This window comes from Balaenoptera ricei, chromosome 1 (genome assembly GCF_028023285.1).
Source record: "Balaenoptera ricei isolate mBalRic1 chromosome 1, mBalRic1.hap2, whole genome shotgun sequence".
In the NCBI taxonomy this organism is placed as follows: Eukaryota; Metazoa; Chordata; class Mammalia; order Artiodactyla; family Balaenopteridae; genus Balaenoptera; species Balaenoptera ricei.
The window spans coordinates 88,490,278-88,507,084 of record NC_082639.1 but is presented as its reverse complement, the minus strand read 5'-3'; the positions used below and the strand labels follow the sequence as shown (position 1 = coordinate 88,507,084).

General features: G+C 40.3%; 2 protein-coding genes across 6 annotated transcripts in view; one reads left to right on the top strand and one right to left on the bottom strand.

Annotated features, from left to right (window-relative positions):
* Positions 1–13,909, bottom strand: part of RTCA (RNA 3'-terminal phosphate cyclase) — a 28,671-nt gene extending 14,762 nt beyond the window's left edge. The window contains exons 1-4 of one of the 5 annotated variants that reach the window (XM_059900479.1): positions 13,775–13,909; positions 7,284–7,384; positions 5,532–5,690; positions 2,993–3,116 (exon numbers count right to left, since the gene is read on the bottom strand). In XM_059900479.1, coding sequence (XP_059756462.1) covers positions 2,993–3,116; positions 5,532–5,650 — 243 coding nt within the window. In that variant the 5' untranslated portion in view covers positions 5,651–5,690; positions 7,284–7,384; positions 13,775–13,909. Of the gene's footprint in view, positions 1–2,992; positions 3,117–5,531; positions 5,691–7,283; positions 7,385–7,482; positions 7,726–13,774 lie in introns of those variants that run through there. The other 4 variants (XM_059900460.1, XM_059900446.1, XM_059900468.1 and 1 more) reach the window with 4 other exon arrangements.
* A 227-nt stretch (positions 13,910–14,136) lies between these two features.
* DBT (dihydrolipoamide branched chain transacylase E2) overlaps positions 14,137–16,807 on the top strand; it is a 44,011-nt gene continuing 41,340 nt past the window's right edge. The window contains exon 1 of the mRNA XM_059927019.1: positions 14,137–14,223. Within this exon, the coding sequence (XP_059783002.1) occupies positions 14,173–14,223 (51 nt within the window). The 5' untranslated portion in view covers positions 14,137–14,172. The remainder of the gene's footprint in view (positions 14,224–16,807) is intronic.

Below are 16,807 nucleotides of genomic sequence, written 5' to 3'. Positions count from 1 at the left end.
ATACATTTTTTCCCATTTAACATTATAAACAAAAGCATTTTCCCAACATTATAAAATTCCTCCTAAAAAATATGTGAATGACTTCATGGCATTCTGGCATAATTTACCTAACCACTGTCCAAGTTTTCATTATTACATAATTATATATATTATATAACAATAATTATAGTATATAATGCTCTGCTCCAATACCTTTAACATTATCTTTTGCTGCATTTCGCAATATTTAATTAGGGTCATTTCCTTGAAGTGGAATTACTAGGTGAAGAGAGATTAACTTTAACTTTCATTATACATCCTATCAAACTCAATTTTAAAAGACTGTACCACCTATTAAAATGGCAAAAAAATTTTTAACTGAAATCTGAGACTATCAAGCGCTGGGGAGGATGAAGAAGAGCTGAAACTCTCCTACAGTGCTGGTGAAAATGCAAAACAATGCAGCCACGTTGTATGCCAAAACAATTTGGCAGTTTCTCAATAAAGTTAGACATAAACTTACGATTACAACTGAGCAACCCGTCTGTAGGTATTTACCCAAGACAAATAAAAACTTATGTTCAGACAGAAAATCCTGTATGTGTTTATAGTGGCTTTACTCATACTTGCCCAAAACTGGAAATAGTCCAAATGCCCTTCAACTGATGAACAGATAAACTGGTACTGATAAACATCCATATAATAGAACACTACTTAGCTTTTATTGCTGATACAAGCAACATGGATGACTCTCAGACGTATTTTTTAAAATTTATTTTATTACAGTTGATTTACAGTGTTGTGTTAATTTCTAGTATACAGCAAAATGATGCAGTTATGGGACTTCCCCGGTGGCGCAGTGGTTAAGAATCTGCCTACCAATGCAGGAGACAAGGGTTTGAACCCTGGTCCGGGAAGATCCCACATGCCACGGAGCAACGAAGCCCGTGTACCACAACTACTGCGCCTGTGCTCTAGAGCCCACGAGCCACAACTACTGAGCCCACGTGCCACAACTACTGAAGCCCGCGGGCCTAGAGCCCATGCTCTGCTACAAGAGAAGCCACCGCAATGAGAAGTCTGCACACCAAAACAAAGAGTAGCCCCTGCTCGCTGCAACTAGAGAAAGCCTGCGTGCAGCAACGAAGACCCAAGGAGGCAAAAATAAATAAATAAATAAATTTATTTATTTATTTATTTTTAAAAATGATTCAGTTATACATATATATGCATTCTTTTTCATATTCTTTTCCATTATGGTCTATCACAGTAGGACCTTGTTGTTTATTCATTCTGTTATATAATAGTTTGCATCTACTAATCCCAAACTACCAATCCATCCCTCCCCCATCCTACTCACCCGTAACCAGATGTATTATAAGTGAAAAAAACAGACTCAACAGGCTATATACAGTATTATTCTTTTATATGACTTCTGAAAAAAAGGCAGAACTATGAGAGAAAACAGATCACTGATTGCCAGGGGTGGAGGAGTGGGATTGACTACAAAAAGGGGTAACAGAATTTTCTACAGTAATTCTGTATCTTGATTGTGATGGCTGGTTCACAATCATACATCAGAAATCACAGAACGGTACACTACAAAGGGTGAATTTTAGTATAAATAACCACACCTCAATAAACCTGGAGAAAAAAAGATGATACCACTTTTCTCTCCCACTAGTTGTATAAGCATGCCAGTACTGAATTTTATCATTCTAAAACTTTATAGTCAAAACATGGTATTTAATTATTTTTTAAAATTTTATTTTATTGTGGTAAGAATATTTAACATGAGATTTAAGAGTACAACACAATATTGTTGACTATAGTTACAATGCGTACAACAGATCTCTAGAGCTCATTTATCTTACTGTACTGAAAATTTATGTCCAATAATTATTAACTCCCCAATTTCCCCCTTCCCCTAACCAGCATTCCATTCTTTGATTCCATGAATTTTACTACTTTAGATACCTTACATAAGTGGAATTATGTCAGTACTGTCTTTATGTGACTGGCTCATTTCACTTAGCACAATGTCCTCAAAGTTCAACTGTGTTGTCACACAGAATTTCTTTTTTTTTTTTTTTTTGATTTATTTATTTTATTTATTTTTGGCTGCGTTCAGTCTTTGTTGCTGCACGTGGGCTTTCTCTAGTTGCGGAAAGCTGGGGCTACTCTTCGTTGCTGTGTGTGGGCTTCTCATTGCGGTGGCTTCTCTTGTTGTGGAGCACGGGCTCTAGAGCACAGGCTCAGTAGTTGTGGCACACAGGTTTAATTGCTCTGCGGCATGTGGGATCTTCCCAGACCAGGGCTCGAACCCGTGTCCCCTGCATTGGCAAGCAGATTCTTAACCACTGCGCCACCAGGGAAGTCCCCCACATTTTCTCTATCCTTTCATCCATCAATGGACATTTAGGTTGTTTCCACATCTTGGCTATTATGAATAATGTTGCAATGAACATGGGAATGCTAATATCCCTTGGAGATTCTGATTTCAACTCTTTAGGATAATACCTAGAAGTGGGATTGCTGGATTATATCGTAGTTGTATCTTTAATTTTTTTGAGGAACCTCCATACTGTTTTCCACAGTTGTTGCACCGTTTTGCATTCCCATCAACAGTGTACAAGCGTTCCAATTTCTCCACATCCTCACCAATCCTGTCAAACATAGCATTTAATTCTTACTTTGAGTTTTTCTTCCAAATCATGATCCCTGTATTCAGAAAATAACAGACTTATACGATAAGCAATATAATATATATACATTATAAGTAACATAATGTATATAATAACTGAGGCTTTTTAAAGAATTCACTATGAGCACAGTTCTAGGATACAACACACAATCTAAAATAATCATCCTGTCCCACAACAGAACCAGACACCATTAAGAAATTAAACAGCTATGTACACAAAAACACTCAGGATATATTTAAATAGAGAATGGAGATTCAGAAGACTATGTGAGATCATCTTAGTTTATCAGTAGCAACAAAAGCCCTTACCATGGCTGTGTAATCAATCTGTGGTGCCATTTCAGCATTAGTTCCACCTTTCAGACGAAGTTCTGATGGACAAGCAGCAAAGAGAGCACAGGGCATTGAGACCTGCATCAAGAGGCACACACTCCTAAGGAGAAGGCAGAACAGGCTTAGCTGCATTTTCTTTTTAAAGTCTCAAGAAAGAGACATTACTACTACATATCACCATTAGCTGAAGCACAGACAACTGAGAAGGCAGGCACACGCCCTCAAGTTTAAAGTTAAAAAACACTCCAGGGACCGAATGATAACATCCGATTAGTATTTCGCAGTAGAAGGAACTGGCCTTAAATGATAAGCAAATCTGGGTTTGAATCCAATACTAAATACATTAGCTGTGTGATCTTAGGTAAGTTCTAACACTTTTCTTTATGTTACAGAGAAGTAAAAAAAAAAATTTTTAATTAAAGCATCTCTACAACATTTTTATAAAAGGATTCTTAAAAGTAACAGTTTATGAAAATGCATTCAAAACCATCAAGGTCTAGAAATAGTCTAATGATTGTATCTGAGTCTCCACCATGCACAAGGCATCGTTCCAGATATTAAGACACAGTTCCTACTACCGTGGCATTTGTGGTAATGACAGAGTAATGTTTTACAAAGACTGATAGCCAAATATTTTACATGGAGAAAACTGTTAAGGAGATAATCCTTACCATAAGTCACCTCTGTTTGGTCCTTATAGTCAAATAATGTGAGAAATCATAAGAAATAATTATAGAATATGTAGCATTTTATAAAATGAAACAGTCAGATTTCCTAAATGAGCTGTTATCTCCCTTCTCCAAAGTCAAGGGAAAACAATCATATTAAAACATAGATTGTAGTTTGAAAAGGAGTCCAACATAGCCTCTACACACCAAAAGATAGCCTTAACTTAACTTTCTTATAGCAATGATGCATGTGTACTGAATTAGTCTCTATCACTGATAATGCATTTCATTAACTCAGTAAATATTTATTGACTGTATAATGTGTTAGGCACTGTAAGAGAAAATGCATGCAATATAATCCCTGTTCTCAGGAAATGAGCCTAGGAGCAAGTGAAAAAAACCTTGCTCAGGAAATGTTCAGTTTACTATAAACCATAGGTTTACAACTACTGAACTTCTGTTTATTCTCTGAGAAACCCAACACAGTTCAAGTGTCTCTCTTCCATTCAATAAAATCAGATTCTAAGAAGACTAAAGAAAACCTTTATTTTAGAAGAGTAAGGAATTGCAAAGACAAAGGTAGACATGAGAAAACACATGGTACTGTAATCACAGTTAGGGGTGAAAATGTTAGAATTCAAATAAATAAGATGTGTTTTCGTACTAGGAACAAGCTTGTTTGAATCTACTGAATGGAGCTGGATTATCAACTTTAAACTCACTGCCCATACGTTCTAGTGGATTAGAAGCCAGAAAGCCTAGATTCTAATTCTAGCTCTGGTTAATCACTTAACACCAGAGGGTCTTCACTCTCTCATTCACAAAGTGGAGGAAGGGTTGGAACACCTGGTTTCTATCTTTTCTCCTGTAGCTTCAAAGTTCTATGATTCTGTGTTAGTTAATTTTTAGACAGTTGATTAACTATAACTTTTTCCCCCCTTTTGTACCAGAGAATGCCCAAAATAATAAGCTGACTATAAAGATACCTCAAAATGCTTTAATCCCCTTAAGAAAGTTCTCATTTGGCAAACCTCACCTTAGGCCTAGCAGCAAGCCCCTTTTAGCAGAAGTCTATTCACATTATAACTCAAATCTCAATCATCACTAAACATTTTAAGCTAAAAAAAAATCATAATTTTTTGAAACAGTCATTTCTGAAACAAACTGGCATTGGGCTTACAGTACTATTTCTTACTTTACCAAATTTCCTAGTAAATGGATAGGATTTTGGTAAAAGGATGCTGCTTACAATAACAATCAGCCAATAACACAGAAGACACAAAAATTGCTCTCCATGTTTTATCAATAAAAGGAGGGATTCTTGGAAAGGGATAAAGGCTCAATTTAATTGTTAAATATCCAGTTTTCAATAGGGAGAAAAAGCCAAGATCATATATAAAAACTTCTAAATAGGGCTGTATAAGTATCTATTAAAAGATAACAAAAATACCTAGACTAAAAGTAGAAGATGGCTCATAATTTGCTGTAAGCCAAGAACTAAATATGCTACACCACAAAGACTACTATCACTATAGAGCATGAAACTACAGTTGTTTTCAGATGTTCATTTTCTAAGTAATAAAACTAAAGAAACAAATATGTTATACTACACATGTGAGAAAATTCTAGATAGGTAAAGCAATAGCTACAATTAGGAAGCAATAAGGTATCCGAAACTTTACACAGTCTCTAACCCTAAAAGGTAAGTGTTTGATCTCCATTTTAAAAGTGAGGAAACTACAGCTTCAAAGAGGTTAAGCCACTTGTCCATTAAGTGGTAGTACCTGCATGTGCATCCAGGTCTAATTCCGAAACCCATACTTAAATGGAATGTAAGTGACACATACCCTGCTGTCTTGGTATCTGCTGTGTGGACTCCACCTTTGATCTTCTCTGGCGTAAACATTATTTCTGTTGAGCCGATTTCTGCCCCCTCCAGTTGCCCATCACAGAAATCTCGAATCATTTCCAGTCCAGATAAATGCTGAGGCCTTCAGGTCATAATACTGCATCAAAACGTGTGCATTCAGACTGCCTATATCCCCACTTTTTATGACACATTTGCAAAACTTCAATGGCAAGAAAACAGCAAGCTCTAACCATAGTAAGTGCCAGAGCTTCCTTTTGGCTTTTTATGCATGTAGGCTACCTGCTGGTAGGCATTATTTTAAGGGTTCCTTCCAGACCAGTTATTTTAACTATAAACATATATGCTGATAATATTGCTGCAAATTAGAAGTATGCAAAAGAGGAAAACTAATAAAACTATCTAAGTGCCACCAGTCTCACTTGCATTTCACTGAATAATCTATGATACCTGCATGGGCTGAACTGTGTTCCTCTAAAATTCATATGTTGAAGTACCTCACAATGTGACTGTATTTAGAAATAGGGCCTCTGAAGAGATGATTATGTTAAAAGAGGCAGTTAGAGCGAGCTGTAACCCACCCTCACTGGTGTCCTTACAAAAAGAGAAGATTAGGACATACCAGGGGTGCACATGCACAGAGGGATGAGCATGGGAAGAGGGGGCAAGAGATGGGTCACCTCCAAGCCAAGGGGCGAGGCCTGAAACAGAATCTTCCCTTATGGCCCTCAGAGGAAACCAACCCTACCAGCACCTTGATCTTGGACTTCCAGCCTCCAGAATTGTGCAAAAATAAATTTCTGTTGTTTAGGCCACCTAGTCTGTGGTATTTTGTTATGGCAGCCCTAGCAAACTAATAAAATACCTCACACAGCCTTAATGAATTAATTGCCCTATTGGTGAAATGGGTTACTGCAAACTACTGCTGTGACAGAGAATTACTGTTCACACATATCAGTAATTGCCTTTTAATAATTTCAACATGGAATGTGGATAAAAGACTAAGAGATAGCTGATCCATTAGAATGAAATATATACAAAATACAAGTACAAGGAATCAGTCTGTCTTCCCCCTGGGTCCTCTTCTAACGGGTGCATATACCTGACACTTAAAATAGTGGCATGCCTAGCTTCCCAGACAGAAGAAACAAGGTCAACTGTCAACATTTTCCCCTCTCCTACAACTGATAATCCTGGTCGTATCCACAGCTTCCTAGAGGTCTGAATGAAAGCTGGAATGACACATCTCAGGGTCCTTATGAGACTAAAACGTGCGGCAGCAGAAAATGCACTGGTTAAAAAGTGGGGTTTCCTCCGGCCCTAGAGCCTGTTCTGCCCTGATCTACCTTGCCCGCTGCTACGAGCTCTCCGGGTACTTGGAATGCCCGATGAGGTGGGGAAACCGTTTAAAAGATAACTCATTAGGAAACGAGACAACTCTAGCCAAATAGAGAAAACATGGGCCTATTTTCTGAACTTGCCCCTTGAAACTTTCAAGGGCACACAAGCCCGGCTACGGCTAACCGCCCAGCCCTGAACACCGTCCCGCGGCCCGGGCGGCCCAGCTGCAGAGTCCTCAACCCTGGGGCCGGCGGATCTTCCCAGCATCACCGTCGGGCTCCAGATTCCCAGCCCCAAGACCCGTCCCCCATCCCCCAATGGCCTGTCCCCCGCCCCGAGCCCCCAGCCCGCTCTCCACCCTCCAGTCCCGCCGCCTGGCTCCCCGATTTACCTAAGGCCCGGCGTGCTGCGGCCTGCTCGGATCTTCTGCACCCGCAAGGGGAGGCCCAGGAGGCAGCTCAGAGCCGTAGACACCCTCAAGATCTGCCCGCCCTGGTGCGGAGAGAAGAGAGAGAACATCAGATGGGCAAGCTCTGTGCCGCACCCCGGGCGGCAGCCGCAACCCGCCAGGCCTCGGGCTCGGCACTCACCCCTTCCATGATGCTGCCGTCCACCTCGACCCGCGGGCCCGCCATGGGGGGCGTCCTGGGGCCGGGCCAACCGCGACTCAGCCTCGGCCCGAGCGGGAGGAAGAGGAGACGCGGGCTCCTACCTCGCAGCTCCGGAGGCTCAGTCCTCCCTCGGGGCCGCGGGGCTCCGCGTAAATGCGGAGAACGCGCCGGCTCCGGGAACGCCCAACCCAAACCAAGCTGCTCTGCGTGCAGAAGCCGGGTTCGCCCGGCCCACAGCCAGGGCGCATGCGCGCCGCGCGGCGCTTAAAGAGGCGGCGCCCACAAAATTCCGGCGAATCGGAAGCTGTCCAGCAGGAGGGGTGGTGGCCGGGGAGGCTCCCTGGAGCGTCGTAGGAAATGTGTCCCTGGAAGGCTTGCGCCCTGAACACAGCAAAACGCACAGATTGCCGAAAGCCTCCCTTTCAACTCTAGTCGGATCCTCCAGTTGTCTCGCAGGCTTGTGCAAGCATCTGCGTTTATCTCTGTTTTCTCGGGGATGCTGCCGTACCCAGAACTGGAGACTCTTAGAGCTGAAGATGTAGGAAAGGTCCCTGCAATGCACCGACCACCCTCTCTGGTCGGGTTTGCCTCCTCTGCAGCCTGTCCCTTGAAATGTGTGTCCCTGGTGCATTGATGATACCCATGAGCCTCTCGTTCTCCGTGTGTGTGTGTGTAGAGTATTATCTCTTTTTCTTCTGCTAGACACCATTTATTTGGGGATGAGTGGAAAAGGACAGAATCAGAATCAGTAATATAATGCTCAAAAAAGCCAAAGTTATGCCACCTTGTCCGAGAATGAGTGCAAGTTTATGACTGAAATGAACAGTGCCACTAACGTAATTCACCTCAGAGGAGGGTAGGAACGACAACCCGCTTCTTGATTCCGCTTGTGGTTCAGTTCCTACCTTAACTGAGTACCAAATCCTATGCAAGCCTCTAGGTAAGCAAAGAAGAGTAAGGTATTTTCTGCCTCGAAGTTATTGGAAGTATATAGTAGAGACTGAGAAGTGATAAATTATAATGTCATTCTTCTTAATGATAATAATGTACTGTACTTATCTTACAGTTAAATAAAGAGGAAGCAGCAATTAGAATATGATAAATCATAAAAATAATAGTCAACATTTATTGAGCACTTAGCCACTGCATGCATTCACAACCTGCTGAAGTACTTACTGTTTTTACTCTGATTTACAGCTGCATGTGTTAAACAATTTGCCACACAGTTAACTAGCATACTGTGATATGAACCGTGGTGCTCTGATGTGAACACAATTGTCTCCTAATCCCAACATTCCACCACTTTTGTAACAGAGAAAGCCCTGGGAATGCATATACTTTACCCAATCTCTGATACCAAAAGCAGACAAAGATGACATGGAGAAGAAAAATTTATAAATTTTATAAATTCAGATGCACCAGGATCAATCAAAATATTAACAAATAAATCCAACAACGTTTATGAAATACTATACAGTATGATCAAATTGGGATTGAATATCATTCTAACATTGGAAAAATGTTATGATGATATATCAAAAACCTAAGATCCCATTAATAGATGAAGAAAAAGCATTTGAAAAAAAATCAAGATCTATTTATGATAAAACAAAAGCAAATGAACCTAGGAATAAATGTAAACTCCCTTAACCTGATTAAGGACATCTGGAAAACTCTACAGCAAAGTTCATTCTTAATAACAGTAAATAATGGTAAAACATGACACCTTTTAAAATCAAAACAAGATAGTAATGCCCACAGTTATGGCTTCTTTTCAACAGATGATGGAAGTCTAGTCAGATTTTACAAGAAAGAGATGAAAGACACAAGACTGGACAGACAAAAACAACACCATCATTATTCACTGGTGATATGATTACCTACATAGAAATAATGCCATTTGCAGCAACATGGTTGGACCTAGAGATTGTCATACTGAGTGAAGTAAGTCAGACAGAGAAAGAGAAATATCGTATGATATTGCTTATATGCGGAATCTTTAAAAATGATACAAATGAACTTATTTACAGAACAGAAACAGACTCACAGACTTAGAGAATGAACTTATGGTGGGGGGGGGGATAGTTAGGGAGTTTGGGATTGATATATACACACAGCTCTATTTAAAATAGATAACCAACAAGGACCTACTGTATAGCACAGAGAACTCTGCTCAATATTCTGTAACAACCTAATTGGGAAAAGAATTTGAAAAAGAATAGATACATGTATATGTATAACTGAATCACTTTGTTGTACACCTGCAACTAACACAACATTGTTAATCAACTGTACTCCCATATAAAATAAAAAGTTGAAAAAAGAAAACCTCAAAGAATCTTTAGATATATTATTGAAAATATAGTTTCAATAAAATTCCAATCAAATGCCCACAGTACTTTTTTAAGGAGCCTGACAAGACAATTCTAAAATTTATATGAAAGAACAAAAGTGCAAGAATAATTTAAAAAGAATGAGGTGAAGGGTACTTGTCCTCTGAAAACCCAGAATTTCTATGAAGCTAAAGTAATTAAGATAATGTGAAATTGGTACAGTGATAAATAGATTACTTAGAGCCCTTAAACTGATTTCTTTGACAGATGAGATGGCAGATCAGTGGGAAAAGAAGAACTCTTCAGTTTATGGTGTGGAAACAATAGGTTAACCATAAGAAAAATGAAGTTGGATTTGTATTTCACACCATACACAAAAACCATCTCAAGATGATTTAAAGACTTAAATATCTCCCACCATATTTTAAAAGTTAACTCAAAATGGGTCAAAGCCCTAAATGTAAGAGATAAAACTATAAAACTTTTAGAAGACGATATAGATGTAAATCTTCATAACCTTGGATTAGTTGATGGTTTCTGAGCTATGACACCTGAAGCACAAACAATTTTTTAAAAATAAATTGGACTTCAATTTAATTAAAATAAAAAACTTTTGTGCTTCAAAGGTTACTATCAGGAAAGTGAAAAGACAAACTAAAGAATGGGAGAAAGTATTTTTAAGTCATATATCTGATGAGTCTAGTATCTAAAATATATAAAGAACTATTACAACGCCAAAATAAAAAGACAACCCAATTTTTAAATGGGCAAAGGATTTGAATAGACATTTCTCCAGAGAAGGTATACAAATGGCCAATAAGCACATGAAAAGATGTTCAGCATCATTCGTCATTAGGGAAACCCAAATCAAAATCACAACGAAATATTGTTACTGAACGCCGCTTGAAAGACAATTCTCCCAACTCTTGAGAGGCAAGTGTTGGTAGGAAAGGAAAGGTTGCTTTATTTCGGAGGCCGGCAACTGGGGAAGAGGGTGGACTCCTGCAAGAGAACCAACTCCTGATTGTTGCTCAGGGGACAGGGGCTTTTAGAGGGGAGTTTCAGGGCTGTATAGGCAGAAGGAGGGAGCAGAACAGCACAGTCAGTTCTGACAGTCATCTTGAAGTAAGTAATGTGGTGATCTGATCAGCATCAACTTGGTTGTTTCAAGATTACTGATTAATCTTTAGTTCCAGGGTTTGTTCCCATTTCTTTGAGGCCACTTCTCAGAACTGTGGCAGCTTATGTCACGGCTTCAGTTCGGTCATCATGTAGTCATCCTCCTCCACCTGGTGGGGGCTTCAGTAGCTGCAAAACAGCTCATAGGATATGGCCCAGAATATTATCTATGGCCCTTAAGGAGGAACTAAAGGTCCTTGACTATGCTTAATGATTAAACTATTATTATTTGGTCTCCTTTGACTGTTTTCCTTTGTTTCTGCATTTTCTCACTTCTCTGATTAAACTTATTCTTTGGCTAAAGTTTTTCCACAGACAAAAGGCAGGCTGAGGATATGGGGGGCGGGGGGCAAGGACCATAGGGTCCTGCTCCGTTTCAATATCACTTTATATCCACTAGCATGGTTATAATGAAAAAGACAGACAATAACAAGAGTTGGTGAGGATGTGAAGGAACCAGGACCTTCATACACTGCTAGTGAGAATGTGAAATGGTGCAGCCACCTTTGAAAACAGTCTGGCAGTTCCTCAAAGAATTAAACATAGGCTTATCGTGCAACCCAGCAATTCGACTCCTAGGTATACACCCAAGAAAAATAAAACACATGTCTACGCAAAAACTTGTACATTAATGTTCATAGCAGCATTCACAATAGCCCCAAAGTGGAAACAACCCAAATATCTATCGACTGATGAGTGGATAAACGAAAATATTTATATCTGCAAAATGAAATATTATTCGGCCATAAAAAGGAATAAAGCACCGATACATGTGTAAAATAGATGAAGCTTGAGAACATTAGCTAGTCATAAAAGCCACATATTATATGATTCCATTTATATGAAATGTCCAGAACAGGTAAATTTATAGAGGCTGAAAACAGACTAGTAGTATCAGGGACTCAGGGGTGGGAGGGAGTTCCAGAATGGGAACTGATTGCTAATGGGCATGGGGTTTCTTTTGGGAGGTGATGAAAATGGTCTGGAATTAGATGGTGGTAACGGTTTTACAACTTTGTAAATATACTAAAAATCTCTGAATTGTTCACAAAAATCTTTCTCTTGCCCCTTTGCAGTCATTCCCCATTCTTACCCCCAGTGCCAGGCAACCACTAATCTGCTTTCTGTCTCTATAGATTTGCCTTCTCTGGACATTCCATACAAATGGAATCAGGCAATATGTGACCTTTTGGACCTGGCTCCTTTTACTTAGCATAATATTTTTGAGGTTCATTCATGTTAAAGCATGTATCATTACTTCAGTCATGGTTAGTGATGAATAATATTCCATTATATGAATACACCACAGTTTGTTTATTCATTTACATATGGAGGACATTTGGGCTGTTTCTAGTTTTTGGCTAATATAAATAAGGCTGTTAAGAACATTCTTGTACTAGTCTTTATGTGGACATATGTTTTTATTTCTCTTGGGTAGATACCTAAGAGTAGAATTGCCAGGTAACAATTAATCATTCAATTATTATTATTATTATTTTTTGGCCGCACTGGCGCAGCTTGTGGGATCTTAGTTCCCCCACCAGGGATCAAACCCAGGCCCCCTGCAGTGGAAGCTCGGAATCCTAACCCCTAGGGAATTTCCTCAATTAAATTTTTAAAAAGAGAAGAAATGGGTTATTTGGCTCTTTTGAGCTCAAGTGAAAGGATTAACTAGTGAATATGTGGCATATCTCTTGATGTTGGAAGGAAGGATAAGGAAACATACCATACTGGATTTGGAAGCAGTAATCATGTTGAGGTAAAGAGTATAAAAGAAAAGAAGTAAACTACACATTTTCTTAGGAGAAGGTAGAGTCAAAGGGAAAGTTAAGAGGAAGAAGGTAGTATAGGGGCTTTGGGAAGGAAACAATTCAAAGGCACAGCTACTTAATCTTTTTATACAAACACATGCATGTATTATTATGAAATATATTATTGGTGCCTATAAAATGTTTTGTTAGTGGGCAAGTTAAAAAAAATCAAAGTTCTTTGACTATCCCAGGTTTTCTTATAAAGGTAATGATTTAAATTTATTGCTTACAGTTTGTGTGTGTGTGTGTGTGTGTGTGTGTGTGAAATACACTGAAAGGCAAATAAGGCAAAATAAAAAGTGTGAGTTTGAGTAATATCAGACAGTAAATTTGTGAAGTACCTGAGATTTTGTTTTACAGCCACTAATCTTCAGTTGTTGAGAATTTATGATTTTGCCTTTGTTCCGGTTTTGTTCTCTGTAATTCTTTAGACATCTGTACAGATTTTCATTCCCTTATAAGAGGAAGAACAGACAAATATCCTGGACATTTCTAGAAATTTGTTTCTTAGTTGCTGTGAGGAGGATTGACCATTAAAGTTCTGATCTTTTCTTTACCAGTTCCACTGACCTCAATTTGACCTTTCCCCAAGAGGCAAATAAATAAAGGTAGTATGTCTGACATATATTGCACGTGCTGGGCAGCTACATCTGACAGATTCCCTAAAAAGGAAAGATAATGTTGATGACATTTATCTTAGACGTTATGGTAACCTTGTTTATCTTCCATGAAAAAAAAAAAAAAATCGAAAAGCCAGTTTCGGTAACCAAGAACACAATGCGAGTAAGAAATGCCCGTTATTGGGAAGTATTCCAGTATAGACTTGACTCAACTAGCGGTACAGATCCTTGCTACAAAGTATAGAAATGTCCCATTTTCTGTAATCAAGCGGTTTCAATACAAGCTGAAGGAAGGTTTTTGTCTTTGTTTTTGCTTTCTCCTACTTACCCCTCAGATCTTACTTCAACGTAAATTTCTCCAGGTGAGTGCCCTTCCTTTGTTTCCTTAACATACTCCGTCCCTCCCATTACTTGCACTGAAAAGATGATCGTTGGCGCCTATGTACTTACACAGCAGTGCCTTACCCAACTTTGTCCCTGAAACTAAATTTGGGCAGCCCTCCTCCCCACTTGTCTCTCCTCCCCCTCCGCAGGGCTTTCCCACCCCACCCCCAGGGTTATCTCAGCCCCGCCCCGCTCCCTGATTGGCTGTTGGGTGGGAGGCTCGTTCCTTCGCTCTCCATTGGCCGCTCAGGCCTCAGGGGAAGGCTCGTTTCCCGGCTCCCAATAGGTCCCCCGCGCAGGCAACTCCTCCAACCTCAGAGCAATGGTCATTTCCGGAGTAAGATGGCTGCGGTGCGTGTGCTGAGGACCTGGAGCCGGACTGCCGGCCGTCTGGTAAGCAGGTTGGGCAGGTCTGAGGTCGGGAAGGAGTGATTTGTTCGGAGTCACCCGGGAGAGGTGTGTTACTTTGTCCTCCGAGTGCTTCGCGTACAGGGCTCGCGTGATGGAGAGGTGGAGGGAGGTATGCAAAACGAAGGGCAGCGAAGGTGGTGCCCAACCTGTCTGGAGACCCACTCTCTCTCCTTACCTGGGCGCACTTATGTCGTGACTTGGTCGCCCTCCCGCTTCATCTGCACCCGAAGCCCAGCTAGCCTTTCGTTCAGTAGCCTTTTATTGAGCACCATCCGGGTACCGGGCATTGTGGTAGGCACTGGGGAAACAGAGATATACTATATTCATTAAACATTTATTGAGCACCCCTTAATTTCAGACACTGATATTACGACCCCTGCCCTCGAGGAATTTACAGTCTAGAGAAAGAGACTGGGCAAGGAAAGCGTAACACCATAGGTCCTTGCCTCCAAGCAGCTGAGAGGCTCGAGCTTTGTTCTTTGGGTTTACGTCTATCTCCTACATTTGCACCAGTATCTTTCCAACCTTTTAAATCACCAGAGCTAAGACCCACCACCATCTCTCCTTCATTTCTCCCCTTTCACACAGTCTTCTAGCACCAAACAATTAACATCCCAATAATCATAGTGTTTCATCCTATTTGCATAGCGTTTTTCTTCCTGGGTCCCCTCTTCAGAATTTTCCTACAGTGTTGGGTCCCTGATCTTACAAAACCTTCCAAGAGCCTGCTGTGTACCAGGTACTGTGCTAGGAATTGGGGGTGCAAATATGAATAAGACAGACACTGATTTCTGCCCCCTCAGAGTTTAATTACAGCCTTGTGGTATGGCACGGGGGAGAAAGGCAGAGATAGACATTAAACAAGCAATTACAGCACAGCGTGAGAAGATGAAACAAGTGCCTAGAGCTACAGGGACACATAGGAGGGATCTTGGGGGGTCAGAGAGTTCCCAGAGAATACTGTATAATTTGAGATTTGTGAGAGCTAAGTAGGAGGTAACCAAGAGAAGAAAGCTCTTCTCAGCAGCACCTTACTGGGTATTGGCCTCCCTTCTTTTGAAAGCTCTCCATGCTTGGCTTCTGTGACACCAGCTTCCTGGTATTCTTTTTCCTACATCTTTGAACACTTTATCGCAACCGCCTCCTCTTTCCTTCCCTAACTTTTAAATATTGGTGTTTTTAAGGGTTCTGACTTTGCCCCTCTGTGTGCTTCTTGCACTTCCAGGGTTACCTCATCCACTTCTTCAAATTTAGTTGCCATTTATATGCTGATGATTCCTGAAGTTCCCCAGTCTTCCAGCCAGCTTTACTGCAGACCCATATATCTCACTGTCCTGGAAATCTTCAAATTGCATGTATTTTAGGTGTTTTTCAGCTGTAAGTAATAAACCCAACCAATAAGTAGGAAATTAAGTATCTGTGTATACAAAGCATCTGAAAGTTAGATGGCAGCTGGGATTGATTAAGTGGCTCATCATTATCAGGGTTGTCATTTTAGCAATTCATTTGGCCTTTCCCTCAGGGTCACAAGAGGGCTGCTACAACTTTGTATTCAGGGCAGTAAGGAGGAAGTGGTGGTACCATCCAGACTCACTGGCTAGAACTGTGTTACATGGCCACTGCTAGCACAAGGGAACTTGGAAGGACTAGCCTTTAGCCACCTCACAGTGACTGTTAAAATGCCTCCGAGGAACATCAGACTCTAGGCTCTGGAACTAAACCCTCAAACCTGTTTCTCTTGATTCTAGCCTGTAAATTTCAAAAATCTAGTCATTTTTCTCCAAACTGTCTCCAGCTGCAGATATCCTGGACCTTCCTAAGTTGGACTTTCTGCCTCTAATCTTGTGCCTCTCTAACCCATTCTCCATAGTGTAGCCAGAGTGATCTTATAAAGTAGGACACAAATTTGAGAATGTCATTTCCTTGTTTAAAACTGCTCTCAGCAAAATGTTCAGAATTCAAATGACTATGAAGCAATATATGATCTGGATCTTTCCAACCTCTCCAGCTTCATTCCTTGCTAAAACCTACCTACCCAGTCCCCACTCTGACACTTCACCCTTAGCTCACACTAAACTACACTAGAAGTATATTGAACAATTTCAGTTAATTGAACACAGGCTGTTTTCTCTCTCTTGACTCCAGACCTTTGCACGTCTATTTCCTCTGCTTTAAAGACTCTTGCCTTACTCCCCTATAGACTTCTCTGCAACACATCTCACCCCCTGGGTGACTTCTACTCATCCTTAGGTCTTACTTCACTTTCTCCAGGTAGGTTCCTTCCTTTGTGTTTTCTTAACGCTATCTCCCCAATTATAATACTGTTGTAATCACCTGTTTACTTGCTTTTATCTTTCACAGTATGAACTATACATTCCATAAGGGAAGGAATCACGTCAATTTTGTTCTCTAATCCTAAATGCCTGGCACATAGTAGGTACTCAATAAACATTTGTTGAATGACTCAGTAAAAGAAAGTCTATTTTTTTCCATATGTTATAAAAAATCATAAACAACAAGAGGTCTTATCACCTATAGTAAATTATTAAGAAAGCCTTATTATGTT